General features: G+C 37.2%; 1 protein-coding gene and 1 long non-coding RNA gene across 2 annotated transcripts in view; one reads left to right on the top strand and one right to left on the bottom strand.

Annotated features, from left to right (window-relative positions):
* Nucleotides 1-14,063, top strand: part of LOC133550135 (early estrogen-induced gene 1 protein-like) — a 40,026-nt gene extending 25,963 nt beyond the window's left edge. The window contains exons 5-12 of the mRNA XM_061896232.1: nt 3,033-3,149; nt 3,447-3,493; nt 3,615-3,766; nt 6,157-6,261; nt 6,447-6,639; nt 9,364-9,485; nt 9,600-9,669; nt 9,730-14,063. Of these exons, the coding sequence (XP_061752216.1) occupies nt 3,033-3,149; nt 3,447-3,493; nt 3,615-3,766; nt 6,157-6,261; nt 6,447-6,639; nt 9,364-9,485; nt 9,600-9,669; nt 9,730-9,775 (852 nt within the window). The 3' untranslated portion in view covers nt 9,776-14,063. The remainder of the gene's footprint in view (nt 1-3,032; nt 3,150-3,446; nt 3,494-3,614; nt 3,767-6,156; nt 6,262-6,446; nt 6,640-9,363; nt 9,486-9,599; nt 9,670-9,729) is intronic.
* Nucleotides 3,210-10,135, bottom strand: LOC133550144 (uncharacterized). The gene is made up of 3 exons (XR_009806243.1): nt 9,584-10,135; nt 6,136-6,339; nt 3,210-3,898 (listed from the first exon to the last, which is right to left on the bottom strand). It is a non-coding gene; the product is annotated as an uncharacterized LOC133550144 (long non-coding RNA).
* Nucleotides 14,064-15,320: the final 1,257 nt, after the last annotated feature.

The following is a 15,320-nucleotide window of genomic DNA, read 5'->3' as shown; positions in this document are numbered from 1 at the left end:
CATACTTGTGTGAACGTTAGCATGCTAATGTCTTTTATATTAGCAGGCTAACGTTAATATGCTAAAGTTTTTTGCTAGCTTTTTAGATATTTTGTACAATTTAACCTAAAGAATCCTGGTTTTGGTTCTTGTCGCCATCTTGGAAGTATGCTAATGTTTCTAACGTTAGCATGCTAGCATTTTATGCTAGCGATTGTGCTAATTTGGAATGTTTGAACCTAAACATAATGGTTTCTAAAACTCTATGCGGTCACACGTCAACTGTGAGCATACTTGTGTGAATGTTAGCATGTTAACATTGTTTCTCGTTTCTCCTTTATTAGCATACAAACATTTTATGCTGGCGTTTTTACTAAGTTCATATGTTTAAACCTAAAAATTATTAATTTTGATACTCGGCGCCATCTTGGAAGTATGCTAATTTTTCTTACGTTAGCATGTTAACATTTTATGTTGTGCTAATTTGGTTTGTTTAAACCTAAACATAATGGTTTCTAAAACTCTATGCGGTCACAAGTCAACTGTTAGCATACTTGTGGGAACGTTAGCATGCTAACGTCTCTTATATTAGCAGGCTAATGTTAACATGCTAAAGTTTTTTTGCTAGCTTTTTAGATCATTTGTACAATTTAATCTAAAGAATTCTGATTTTTGATACTTGGCGCCATCTTGGAAGTATGCTAATGTCTCTAACGTTAGCATGCTAGCATTTTATGCTAGCTATTGTGCTAATTTTGAATGTTTAAACCTAAACATAATGGTTTCTAAAACTCTATGCGGTCACACGTCAACTGTGAGCATACTTGTGTGAATGTTAGCATGCTAACATTGTTTCTCGCTTCTCTTATATTAGCATACAAACATTTTATGCTGACGTTTTTGCTAAGTTCATATGTTTAAACCTAAAAATAATTAATTTTGTTACTTGGCGCCATCTTGGAAGTATGCAAATTTTTCTTACGTTAGCATGTTAAAATTTTATGTTGTGCTAATTTGGTTTGTTTAAACCTAAACATAATGGTTTCTAAAACTCTATGCGGTCACAAGTCAACTGTTAGCATACTTGTGGGAACGTTAGCATGCTAACGTCTCTTATATTAGCAGGCTAATGTTAACATGCTAAAGTTTTTTTGCTAGCTTTTTAGATCATTTGTACAATTTAATCTAAAGAATTCTGATTTTTGATACTTGGCGCCATCTTGGAAGTATGCTAATGTCCCTAACGTTAGCATGCTAGCATTTTATGCTAGCTATTGTGCTAATTTTGAATGTTTAAACCTAAACATAATGGTTTCTAAAACTCTATGCGGTCACACGTCAACTGTGAGCATACTTGTGTGAATGTTAGCATGCTAACATTGTTTCTCGCTTCTCTTATATTAGCATACAAACATTTTATGCTGGCGTTTTTGCTAAGTTCATATGTTTCAACCTAAAAATAATTAATTTTGTTACTCGGCGCCATCTTGGAAGTATACAAATTGTTCTTACGTTAGCATGTTAACATTTTATGTTGTGCTAATTTGGTTTGTTTAAACCTAAACATAATGGTTTCTAAAACTCTATGCGGTCACAAGTCAACTCTTAGCATACTTGTGGGAACGTTAGCATGCTAACATCTCTTATATTAGCAGGCTAACGTTAACATGCCAAAGTTTTTTTGCTAGCTTTTTAGATCATTTGTACAATTTAACCTAAAGAATTCAGATTTTTGATACTTGGCGCCATCTTGGAAGTATGCTAATGTCTCTAATGTTAGCATGCTAGCATTTTATGCTGGCTATTGTGCTAATTTTGAATGTTTAAACCTAAACATAATGGTTTCTAAAACTCTATGCGGTCACACGTCAACTGTGAGCATACTTGTGTGAATGTTAGCATGCTAACATTGTTTATCTCTTCTCTTATATTAGCATACAAACATTTTATGCTGGGGTTTTGGCTAAGTTTATATGTTTACACCTAAAAATCATTAATTTTGATACTCAGCGCCATCTTGGAAGTATGCTAATTTTTCTTGCGTTAGCATGTTAACATTTTATGTTGTGCTAATTTGGTTTGTTTAAACCTAAACATAATGGTTTCTAAAACTATGTGGTCACAAGTCAACTGTTAGCATACTTGTGGGAATGTTAGCATGCTAACGTCTCTTATATTAGCAGGCTAACGTTAACATGCCAAAGTTTTTTTGCTAGCTTTTTAGATCATTTGTACAATTTAACCTAAAGAATTCTGATTTTTGATACTTGGCGCCATCTTGGAAGTATGCTAATGTCTCTAACGTTAGCATGCTAGCATTTTATGCTAGCTATTGTGCTAATTTTGAATGTTTAAACCTAAACATAATGGTTTCTAAAACTCTATGCGGTCACACGTCAACTGTGAGCATACTTGTGTGAATGTTAGCATGCTAACATTGTTTCTCGCTTCTCTTATATTAGCATACAAACATTTTATGCTGGCGTTTTTGCCAAGTTCATATGTTTAAACCTAAAAATCATTAATTTTGATACTCGGCGCCATCTTGGTTTCTAAAACTCTATGCGGTCACAAGTCAACTCTTAGCATACTTGTGGGAACATTAGCATGCTAACGTCTCTTATATTTAGCAGGCTAATGTTAACATGCTAAAGTTTTTTTGCTAGCTTTTTAGATAATTTGTACAATTTAACCTAAAGAATTCTGATTTTTGATACTTGGCGCCATCTTGGAAGTATGCTAACGTCTGTTATGTTAGCATGCAAACAGTTAATGCTGAAGTTTTAGGAACCATGATTTTTAGGTTTAAACATTCAAAATGAGCACAAAAGCTAGCATGAAACTTTAGCATGTTACGCCACGCAGCAGGCCCATAAAAAATAACAATCGCAGCAGGCCCCAAAAAATAATACTAATCACAGCAGGCCCATAAAAAATAATAATCACTGCAGGCCAATGAAAATATAATAATCGCAGCAGGCCCATAAAAAATAATAATAATCGCAACAGGCCCATAAAAAATAATAATCAAAAGTATCTCCTCCTGCTTTCAGCTGGGCTTCACAGACCTCAACATGGCGGAGTTTGCGGGCTCGGGCTCGGCGGTGCGCTGCTGCCTTCTGGAAGGATACGACACCAAGAACACGCGGCAGGACAACTCCATACTCAAGGCGAGTACAAGACCGTGGGCCATGTCTCCATTGGCCTTTTTATTTATTTTGGGGCAGAAATGGCGTACACACGGTCATGTTGTACCCAAAACGTCAACAGTCGCCGTCTTGTGGCAGAAAGGGGAGGGGCCAACGTTTACATTTGCAGTAAGTGTTCCAGGAACTAAGTACTCGTTGAAGAGTTCCAGTGCAGGAAGGAGGCCCAGGAAGCAGGAAGCAGGAAGGCACACACACGCACACACACCGCGGGTAGTTTCCACGCTGACGTGTTTGTGTAACATGTTTTTGTCCCTGCAGGTTATCATCGGGATGACCCTCCTGTCAGGAGACCCCTGCTTCAAAACGTGAGTTCTTCTTTCTTTTTTCCTCCCCCAGCCTCAAATCAGCCTCCCCGTGACCTCCGACCTTTAGCCGAGCGGGAATGTTTTGCTCGCTAAACGTGTGTGTAAACCCGCCCACCCACAGTCCTCCCAGCACCGCCAAGTCCATCTCCATCCCGGGACGCGAGCACACCCTGCAGCTGGACTGCAAGGGGGAGGGGACCGCCCAACCCGGGCCGGCCGGAGGGATTTCCCTGGGCCGGACCCCCAAACCTCGACCCTCCGTCGTCAGCTCGGGTAACGCCCCGCTATCATTTATTTCTTTGACCTTTTTCAACAACATGTGCAATATTTACATGTCAGAGTTTTTTTCGGAATCCAACCAAGACCCACTGGAACATTCTGAAGGTCCGCCGTGTTGAACCTTGTCTGCCGGAGAGAGAAAAACAATGATGTCATCACATTGCTAGATATTATGTCATCGTTATACGTCTCACAACCGCTGGGGGGCGCACTGCTTGTGTTGAACTCTACAGTGGCACTATTTTTAGTACTACTTTTAAAACTATTACTAGTACTATTTGTAACAATATTTCTAGTTGTATTTCTAATAGTATTTGTAACACTCTTTGTAGTACTATTTGTATTACTATTTGTAACGCTATTATAACAGTATTTGAACACTATTTGTAATACTATTACTAATACTATTTGTAACACTATTTCTAGTACTACTTTTAGTACTATTTGTAACACTATTTTTAGTACTATTTGTAACACTATTATAACACTATTTGTAACACTATTTGTAATACTATTATACCACTTGTTGTAACACTATTGCTAGTACTATTTGAAACACTCTTTGTGACACTATTTGTAGTACTATTTGCAACACTATTTGTAGTACAATTTGTAACACTATTTGTAGAACTATTTGTAACACTATTTGTAGAGGTATGTGTAACACTATTTGTAGTGCTATTTGTAACACTATTGTAACACTATTTCTAATACTATTGCTAGTACTATTTGTAACACTATTTCTAGTAGTATTTGTAGTAATAAAACTAGTACTACTTAGTACTACATATAGTAGAATTTGTAACATTATTTGTATTACTATTTGTTGTACTATTTGTAACATTATTTGTAGTACTATTTGTAACACTGTTTGTAACACTGTTTCTAGTACTATTTTAATACTCTTACTAGTAGTATTTGTAACACTATTTCTTATAATATTTCTAGTATTATTTGTAGTACTATTTCTATTACTACTTCTAGTACTATTTCTAACACTATTTGTAGTACTATTTGTAACACTATTTGTAGCACTATTTGTAACACTATTGTAACACTATTCGTAACACTATCTCTAGTAATATTTTTAATACTACTACTAGTACTATTTGTAACACTATTTCTATTAGTATTTGTAGTAGTATTCTAGTAATTCTTAGTACTATTTATAGTACTACTTCTAGTAGTATTTCTAACACTATTTGTAGTACTATTTGTAACACTATTTTTAGTACTATTTGTAACACTATTGTAACACTATTCGTAACACTATCTCTAGTAATATTTTTAATATTACTACTAGTACTATGTGTAACACTATTTCTATTAGTATTCATAGTGGTATTTCTAGTACTTCTTAGTACTATTTATAGTACTACATCTAGTACTATTTCTAACACTATTTTAGTACTATTTGTAACACTATTCGTAACACTATCCCTAGTAATATTTTTAATACTACTACTAGTACTATTTGTAACACTATTTCTATTAGTATTCGTAGTAGTATTTGTAGTCCTTCTTAGTACTATTTATATTACTATTTCTAACACTCTTTGTAGTACTCTTTGCAGTACTATTTGTAACACTATTCGTAGTATTATTTGTAACACTATCTCTAATACTATTACTAGTACTATTTGTAACACTATTCCTAGGACTATTTCTAGTAGTATTTCTAGTACTACTTTTAGTACTATTTGTCCCTCTATTTGTATGGCTAATTGTAGTACTATTTTAACACTATTTGTTGTACTTTTTGTAACATCATTATAACACTATTGTAACACTATTCGTAACACTATCTCCAGTAATATTTTTATTACTACTACTAGTACTATTTGTAACACTATTTCTAGTAGTATTCGTAGTAGTATTTCTAGTACTTCTTATTACTATTCATAGTACTACTTCTAGTACTATTTCTAACACTATTTGTAGTACTATTTGTCCCTCTATCTGTAAAACTATTTGTATGGCTAATTGTAGTACTATTTGTAACACCATTTGTAGTACTTTTTGTAACACTATTATAACACTATTTCTAGTACTATTTCCAGTCATATTTCTAGTGCCACTTTTAGTACTATTTGTAACACTATTTGCAGTACTATTTGTAGTACTATCTGTAAAACTATTTGTAACACTATTTGTAGCACCATCTGTAACACTATTTGTAACACTATTTGTAGTACTGTTTGTAGTACCATTAGAAGCACTATTTGTAACACCATTTGTAGTACTATTTGTAACACTATTTGCAGTGACATTTGTAGTACTATTTGTAGCACTATGAGTATTAACAAGTTACTGTCAAGTGAGTGTTAATAACAGAATAATAATAGAAATCATTGAAGACAAACTTCTACTTTTGCTGTCCTCAGGTCTCCTGGAAGACCCTGAAGGGAACCCCTGCAGTCCGGGAGAAGTCTTCCAGTCGGGCCACTCCAGGAACTCCAGCTACGCCAGCCAGCACAGCAGAATCTCAGGTTTCTTTCCCATCATTCACGCCGTCAGGCATCTGTGTGGACACCTATGTGGTCACCCTGCTTGGGGCCCTCGTGGTCCTGCATAATGACAATTGTGGAGGTTCAAGGTTTAGCTTAGCTCCTCCGTGCAAGCTAGCGAGCCATGTTGTTATGGTGAATATTATGGGGTGTCCTGGGTCTTGCAGGCTACAGCACAGAGCACTCCTGCTCCTCCAGCTTGTCTGACCTGACCCACCGCAGGAACACCTCCACCGGCAGCAGCACCTCGGGGGGGCCGGGGACCTTGACTGCCGAGGGGGACGGAGACAAGGAGGCGGGGCGCTTGGAGAGACCCCCCCGGCCCCCCAGGCCCATCCTACACACCAACAGGCCTCCAAGGTACCTGCTTTGACCTTATTCATATAATCTATTTAATTATATTTATTGTTATTGCATTTCATGTCATTGTGTTCATTTACTTTAAATCTGTTCATTTTTATTTAGTTATTTTATTTCTTTTATGTTAATGTATGTCTTTGGAGGTGGGAGGAAGCCGGAGTACCTGGAGGGGGTTGATTGGCAACACTAAATTGGCCCTAGTGTGTGAATGTGAGTGTGAATGTTGTCTGTCTATCTGTGTTGGCCCTGCGATGAGGTGGCGACTTGTCCAGGGTGTACCCTGCCTTCCGCCCGATTGTAGCTGAGATAGGCGCCAGCGCCCCCCGCGACCCCGAAAGGGAATAAGCGGTAGAAAATGGATGGATGGATGTTAATGTATTTATTCATTTTCAGTATAGTTAGTTTTATTTTATTTATTTAATTTGAGTGTATTTATTTATTTTAATTGTATTTCTTGTATTTAATTTAACTGCAGTGCTATTGTATTCAATTTAATAGCATTCATTTAATTTCAGCCTATGTATTATTACTGTATGTTTTATTTATTTAATTGCATGATGTTTTGTCGTAGATGATTTTACTTCCATTCTATGTAATTTTCTTCATTCACTTTAACTGTATTAGCTTTTAATGTATTCGTTTTGTCTCATTTTATTTATTTTATTTTCTGTATTTTATTTATTTCAAATGTATTTTATTCCTATTCTTTTTTAATTTAATTATATTCATTCACTTTAATTGTAATACTTTTTAATACAACTGTCTTATTTAATTATATTTATTCTTATTTAATTTTATTATATTTTATTTGTACATTATTTTGTTTAATTGAGTTCATTCACTTTATTTGCTTTAATTTTTAACATTTATTTGATCTAATTGTGTTTATTGTATTTTATTTAGGTTAATATTTTATTTTATTCAAATCAATTTAAATCATATTCTATTTAGTTTAACTGTGTTCATTCACTTTAATTGTCTCAATCTTTCATGTACATATTCGATCAAATTTTATTTATATTTCATTTTATTTGAGTTAATATTTAATTTGATTTAAATAAATTGTAATCCTATTCTATGTAGTTTAATTGTGTTAATTCACTTTAATTGTATACTTTTTAAAATGTAATTCATTTATAATTCAATTGTATTTTATTCTTACTCTACTTGATTTGAGTTCATTGACTTTCATTGCATTATTTTTTTATGTATTAATTTTAACAAATTTGATGTATTTTGTTTTATTTAAGTTTGATTGATTGATTGATTGATTGATCGAAACTTTTATTAGTAGATTGCACAGTTCAGTACATATTCTGTACAATTGACCACTAAATGGTAACACCCCAATAAGTTTTTCAAGTGGTTTAAGTTGGGGTCCAAGTTGATGTTTTATTTAAGTAAATACATTTTAGTGATATTCTATTTAGTTTAACTGTGTTCATTCACTTTAATTGTATTAATTTTTAAAGTATTGATCTAATTTTGTTTTTATTTTATTTAACTTAATATTTTATTGTTTTTTTATATATAATTTAAATACATTTGAATCCTATTCTATTTAGTTTAACTGTGTTCATTCAGTATAACTATATACATTTTTTATGTATTTATTTGATTTATGTATTATTGGATTTAATTTGAAATACTTTATTCATTATTTTTAATTAATATCAATATTAGTCCTATTCTATTTAGTTGAATCGTGTTCATTCACTTTAATTGTTTCATTGTTTTTTTTTGTAATTATTGATTATTTATTATTAAATTGTCTTTTATTCTTACTCTATTTGAGTTCATTCACATTGTATTAATGTTTTATGTATTTATTTGATCAAATTTTATGTATTTTATTTTATTCAAGTTAACATTTTATTTTATTTAAATCTATTTTCATCCTATTCTCTTCAGTTTAACTGTGTTCATCCACTTTAATTGTATTATTTTTTTTAAATTAATAAATATTTTTTAATCTAACTTAAATAAATTTGAATCCTGTTCTATTTAGTTGAATTGTGTTAATTCACTTTAATTTATTGTTTTTTATGCAATTATTTAATTTAATTATTTTTTAATTAAATTGTATTTTATTCTCACTCTATTTGATTTAATTAAGTTCATTCACCTTAATTGTATACATTTTTGAAATTAGATTGTATTTTATTTTTATTGTATTTGATTTAATTGAGTACATTCACTTTAATTGTACACCTTTTTTAAGTATTTATTTGAACTACTTTTATGTATTACTTTTTTAAATTTAAGTTAATATTTTAATTCTATTTTATTTATTTGAACTGTATGTATTTGATGTATTTATTTGAACTACTTGTATTTATTATTTTACTTAAGTTAATATTTTATTTCATTTAAATACATTTCAATCCTATTCTATGTAGTTTAGCTGTGTTCATTCACTCCAATTGTATTACTTTTTAATGTATTTATTTATTTAATTGTATGTGTTATTTTATTTTATTTTAATTAGTATTTAATTCATTTTTTTAAATTAAAATTTTAATGCAATTTTATTTAGTTGAATTTTGTTCATTCACTTTGATTTAATTTTTTTATGTATTTATTTGATTTAATTTATATTTTTTTTATTATATTGTATTTTATTTTTATTCCATTTGATTTAATTCACTTAATTTTACTGACTTCATTGTATTTATTTTTTATTGTACTTTCTTTATTTTAATCATTTCTCCCCTCCTGTCGTAGGAGGAAGCAGGACTCGGTGGAAAGTCGGCCATCTTGGGTGAACGACACCCGCATGGACGCCGACGACATCGTGGAGAAAATTGTCCAAAGCCAAAACTTTGCCGACGTTAGCAACACTGAAGGTGGGCCAGGAGCAGATGACACAAATGTTCTGCTCCATTGTGGAATCAAAGCCTGAGGCCGTGTTTAAAGTGACATACAAGCGTAAAAAGAAGTGCACCTGTGTGTCCGTGCAGACAGCAACCTGCGTCTGTTCGTCAACAGAGACGGCAGCACCGCGCTCAGCGCCATCCGGCTGGGGAACAGGTGAGTTGGCCTCTCCGCTTTGAAAACTTGGCGCCGACTGACGTGCGCCGTCCTCCCCAGGGTCTCGGCGGGGGGCTACGAGCCCGTGGTGATCGAGAGCCACTGAAGTCCGCACTTTAACGCTGGTCACGAGCGTCTCACCCCTGAAGCACTTTGTGTCCGTACAGGTTTCTCTCCTGAAGCGCCTCGCGTAGACGGGCTCGCTAGTGACGGTCAGGGGAAGCCATTTTGTGTCTTCACATTCTTGTTGCCGCTAGCTAAAGGTGTGGCCTTTTCTTCAAAGTTCATGTCGAATCTCTGCTGCCCCCTGGTGGAGCAGCCGCACCAAGACACATGAAAGTACACACCTTTTGTTTTCAACACAAACAAGATGTTTTTGTCTTGCCTTTTAAAAGATTTTACACGTTTTTTCTCCCCACTCAAATCTCTACCAAAAACACGTTTTTGTAGCTCTTTTTCACGATGGCTGACGGGGACAAACTCGCGGTAACTCCCAACTACCCAGAAGCTTAGCTGGCTAACTTCTGAGTAGTCTGGCAGGTTTAACAACTGGCAGCTTGGCTAACTTTTTGGTAACCTAGCTAACTAACATTTGGTAGCCTAACTAGCTAACATTTGGTAACTTGGCTAACTTCCCGGTATCAAAATGTATCAATTCCTGGTAGCTTCGCTAACTTACTAGTTGCCTAGCTGGTCATAACTTCCTTGTAGTCTAGTTGGCTAACAACTGGCAGCTTGGCTAACTTTTTGGTAACCTAGCTAACTGACATTTTGTAGCCTAGCTAACTAACATTTGGTTACTTGGCTAAATTCCCGGTACCAAAATTTATCAATTCCTTGTAGCTTCGCTAACTTACTAGTTTCTTAGCTGGCTATAACTTCCTTGTAGTCTAGTTGGCTAACAACTGGCAGCTTGGCTAACTCTTTAGTAACCTAGCTAACTAGCATTTGGTAGCCTAACTAGCTAACATTGGGTAACTTGGCTAACTTCCCGGTATCAAAACTTATCAATTCCTGGTAGCTTTGCTAACTTACTAGTTTCCTAGCTAGCTATAACTTCCTAGTAGTCTAGATGGCTAACAACTGGAAGCTTGGCTAACTTCCTGGCAGCTTGGCTAACTACCTAGAAGCTTAGCTGGCTAACTTCCTCGTAGTCTGGCTGGCTTACACCTGGCAGCTTAGCTAACTTTTTGGTAACCAAGCTATCTAAAATTTGGTAGTATAGCTAGCTAACATTTGGTAACTCGGCTATCTTCCCAGTAACCAAACTGGCTCTTTCTGGTAGCTTCGCTAACTTACTAGTTGCCTAGCTGGCTAACAACTGGCAGATTGGCTAACTTCCTGGTAGCGTAGCTTTGTTAACTTCCCTGTAATGTAGCTTAGCTAACTTCCTGGCTGCTTGGCTAACTACCTAGAAGCATAGCTGGCTAACTTCTTAGTAGTCTGGCTGGCTTACACCTGGAAGCTTGGCTAACATTTTAGTAACCTAGCTAACTAACATTTGGTAGCTTAGCTAGCTGACATTTGGTAACTTGGCTAACTTCCCAGTAGCCAAACTGGCTCAATTCCTGGTAGTTCCGCTAACTTACTAGTTGCCTGGCTGGCTATAACTTCCTTGTAGTCTAGTTGGCTAATAACTGGCAGCATGGCTAACTTTTTGGTAACCTAGCTAACTAACATTTGGTAGCCTAGCTAGCTAATATTTGGTAACTTGGCTAACTTTCCAGTTGCCAAACCTGCTCTATAACTTCCTAGTAGTCTAGCTGGCTAACAACTGGCAGCTTGGCTAACTTCCTGGCAGCTTGGCTAACTACCTAGAAGCTTAGCTGGCTAACTTCCAAGTAGTCTGGCTGGCTTACACCTGGAAGCTTGGCTAACTTTTTGGTAACCAAGCTATCTAAAATTTGGTAGTATAGCTAGCTAACATTTGGTAACTCTGCTATCTTCCCAGTAGCCAAACTGGCTCTTTCTGGTAGCTTCGCTAACTTACTAGTTGCCTAGCTGGCTATAACTTCCCAGTAGTCTAGCTGACTAACAACTGGCAGCTTGGCTAACTTCCTGGCAGCTTGGCTAACTACCTAGAAGCTTAGCTGGCTAACCTCCTAGTAGTCTGGGTGGCTTACACCTGGAAGCTTGGCTAACTTTTTGGTAACCAAGCTATCTAAAATTTGGTAGTATAGCTAGCTAACATTTGGTAACTCTGCTGTCTTCCCAGTAGCCAAACTGGCTCTTTCTGGTAGCTTCGCTAACTTACTAGTTGCCTAGCTGGCTAACAACTGGCAGATTGGCTAACTTCCTGGTAGCGTAGCTTTGTTAACTTCCCTATAACGTAGCTTAGCTAACTTCCTGGCTGCTTGGCTAACTACCTAGAAGCATAGCTGGCTAACTTCTTAGTAGTCTGGCTGGCTTACACCTGGAAGCTTGGCTAACATTTTAGTAACCTAGCTAACTAACATTTGGTAGCCTAGCTAGCTGACATTTGGTAACTTGGTTAACTTCCCAGTAGCCAAACTGGCTCAATTCCTGGTAGTTCCGCTAACTTACTAGTTGCCTGGCTGGCTATAACTTCCTTGTAGTCTAGTTGGCTAATAACTGGCAGCATGGCTAACTTTTTGGTAACCTAGCTAACTAACATTTGGTAGCCTAGCTAGCTAACATTTGGTAACTTGGCTAACTTTCCAGTAACCAAACTGGCTCTTTCTGGTAGCTTTGCTAACTTACTAGTTGCCTAGCTGGCTAACAACTGGCAGATTGGCTAACTTCCTGGTAGCGTAGCTTTGTTAACTTCCCTGTAACGTAGCTTAGCTAACTTCCTGGCTGCTTGGCTAACTACCTAGAAGCATAGCTGGCTAACTTCTTAGTAGTCTGGCTGGCTTACACCTGGAAGCTTGGCTAACATTTTAGTAACCTAGCTAACTAACATTTGGTAGCCTAGCTAGCTGACATTTGGTAACTTGGCTAACTTCCCAGTAGCCAAACTGGCTCAATTCCTGGTAGTTCCGCTAACTTACTAGTTGCCTGGCTGGCTATAACTTCCTTGTAGTCTAGATGGCTAATAACTGGCAGCATGGCTAACTTTTTGGTAACCTAGCTAACTAACATTTGGTAGCCTAGCTAGCTAACATTTGGTAACTTGGCTAACTTTCCAGTTGCCAAACCTGCTCTATAACTTCCTAGTAGTCTAGCTGGCTAACAACTGGCAGCTTGGCTAACTTCCTGGCAGCTTGGCTAACTACCTAGAAGCTTAGCTGGCTAACTTCCTAGTAGTCTGGCTGGCTTACACCTGGAAGCTTGGCTAACTTTTTGGTAACCAAGCTATCTAAAATTTAGTAGTATAGCTAGCTAGCGTTTGGTAACTCGGCTATCTTCCCAGTAGCCAAACTGGTTCTTTCTGGTAGCTTCGCTAACTTACTAGTTGCCTAGCTGGCTAACAATTGGCAGATTGGCTAACTTCCTGGTAGCATAGCTTTTCTAACTTCCTGGTAACGTAGCTGTGTTAACTTTCTGGCAGCTTGGCTAACTACCTAGAAGCATAGCTGTATAACCTACTAGTAGTCTGGCTGGCTTACACCTGGTAACTTGGCTAACTTCCCAGTAGCCAAACTGGCTCAATTCCAGGTAGTTTCGCTAACTTACTAGTTGCCTGGCTGGCTATAACATCCTAGTAGTCTAGCTGGCTATCAACTGGCAGATTGGCTAACTTCCTGGTAGCCGAGCTAGCTAGCATTTGGTAGCTTGGCTAACTTTCTAGTGGCAAAACTGGCTCACATCCCGGTAGCTTGGCTAACTTACTCGATCCGTAGCGGGCTACAACTTCCTAATAGCTTAAATGTCTATTTTCCTGGTAGCGTAGCTGGCTAACACCTGACAGCTCGGCTAACTTCCTAGTAGCCTGCCTAACTGTTGTTTCCCCCCCCCACGTGAACCTGTGGACTTTGTCAGTTTTAGTGGTTTTTAGGGTTTTTTGTGTCTGTCAGCCACCGTACATTTCCACTCAAAAAGAGTTCCAGTAAGGATTTGTTTCCTGTTTACAATTTGCGAGGTTTTCCAAGCCAAGCTGCAGTTTTTTTGTGTTTGTGGCGCTGCTTTCTTTATTAGTGAACTGACACGTTTTGTTTGAGTTTGCGTCGTTTAGGGACAAACCACTGATGGTCTTTTCTGGCCTTGTCGGGTTAATGCCACCACACTTCTTCTCTAAAAGCACACGTTTCTATTTTTGTCTCAGTATTCTGTGATGGTTCAGACCGGAGGATAGCTACGAGCACACCCTTTGACTCCCGCTTTCCTTCTAGAAATTGTAATATTGTATAATAACAAAGATACTACGAGTTATAGAGAATGACGCAACTTTCGTTGGAGAAGTCACTTTAAACAATAAAAATCTACTCTTACAATGTTTTACTTTGTGTGGCTTTAAAAACTGATCATTTCCAGGTCTATCAATCAATCAATCAATGTTTACTTATATAGCCCTAAATCACTAGTGTCTCAAAGGGCTGCACAAACCACCACGACATCCTCGGTAGGCCCACATAAGGGCAAGGAAAACTCACACCCAGTGGGACATCGGTGACAATAATGATCCAGTGGGACGTCTGTGACAATAATGATTATGAGAACCTTAGAGAGGAGGAAAGCAATGGATGTCGAGCGGGTCTAACATGATACTGTGAAAGTTCAATCCACAATGGATCCAACATAGTCGCGAGAGTCCAGTCCAAAGCGGGTCCAACTCAGCAGCGAGAGTCCCGTTCACAGCGGAGCCAGCAGGAAACCACCCCAAGCGGAGGCGGATCAGCAGCGCAGAGATGTCGAGGCGGATCAGCAGCGCAGAGATGTCCCCAGCCGATACACAGGCAAGCAGTACATGGCCACCGGATCGGACCGGACCCCCTCCACAGGGGAGAGTGGGACATAGAAGAAAAAGAAAAGAAACAGCAGATCAACTGGTCTAAAAAGGGAGTCTATTTAAAGGCTACAGTATACAAATGAGTTTTAAGGTGAGACTTAAATGCTTCTACTGAGGTGGCATCTCGAACTGTTACCGGGAGGGCATTCCAGAGTACTGGAGCCCGAACGGAAAACGCTCTATAGCCCGCAGACTTTTTTTGGGCTTTGGGAATCACTAACAAGCCGGAGTCCTTTGAACGCAGATTTCTTTCCGGGACATATGGTACAATACAATCGGCAAGATAGGATGGAGCTAGACCGTGTAGTATTTTATACGTAAGTAGTAAAACCTTAAAGTCACATCTTAAGTGCACAGGAAGCCAGTGCAGGTGAGCCAGTACAGGCGTAATGTGATCAAACTTTCTTGTTCTTGTCAAAAGTCTAGCAGCCGCATTTTGTACCAACTGTAATCTTTTAATGCTAGACATGGGGAGACCCGAAAATAATACGTTACAGTAGTCGAGGCGAGACGTAACAAACGCATGGATAATGATCTCAGCGTCTTTAGTGGACATAATGGAGCGAATTTTAGCGATATTACGGAGATGAAAGAAGGCCGTTTTAGTAACGCTTTTAATGTGTGCCTCAAAGGAGAGAGTTGGGTCGAAGATAATACCCAGATTCTTTACCGTGTCGCCTTGTTTAATTGTTTGGTTGTCAAATGTTAGAGTTGTATTATTAAATAGAGTTCGGTGTCTAGC

Source organism: Nerophis ophidion, linkage group LG01 (genome assembly GCF_033978795.1).
Source record: "Nerophis ophidion isolate RoL-2023_Sa linkage group LG01, RoL_Noph_v1.0, whole genome shotgun sequence".
NCBI classification, from domain to species: Eukaryota; Metazoa; Chordata; class Actinopteri; order Syngnathiformes; family Syngnathidae; genus Nerophis; species Nerophis ophidion.
This window is presented reverse-complemented; position numbering and strand designations above follow the sequence as displayed.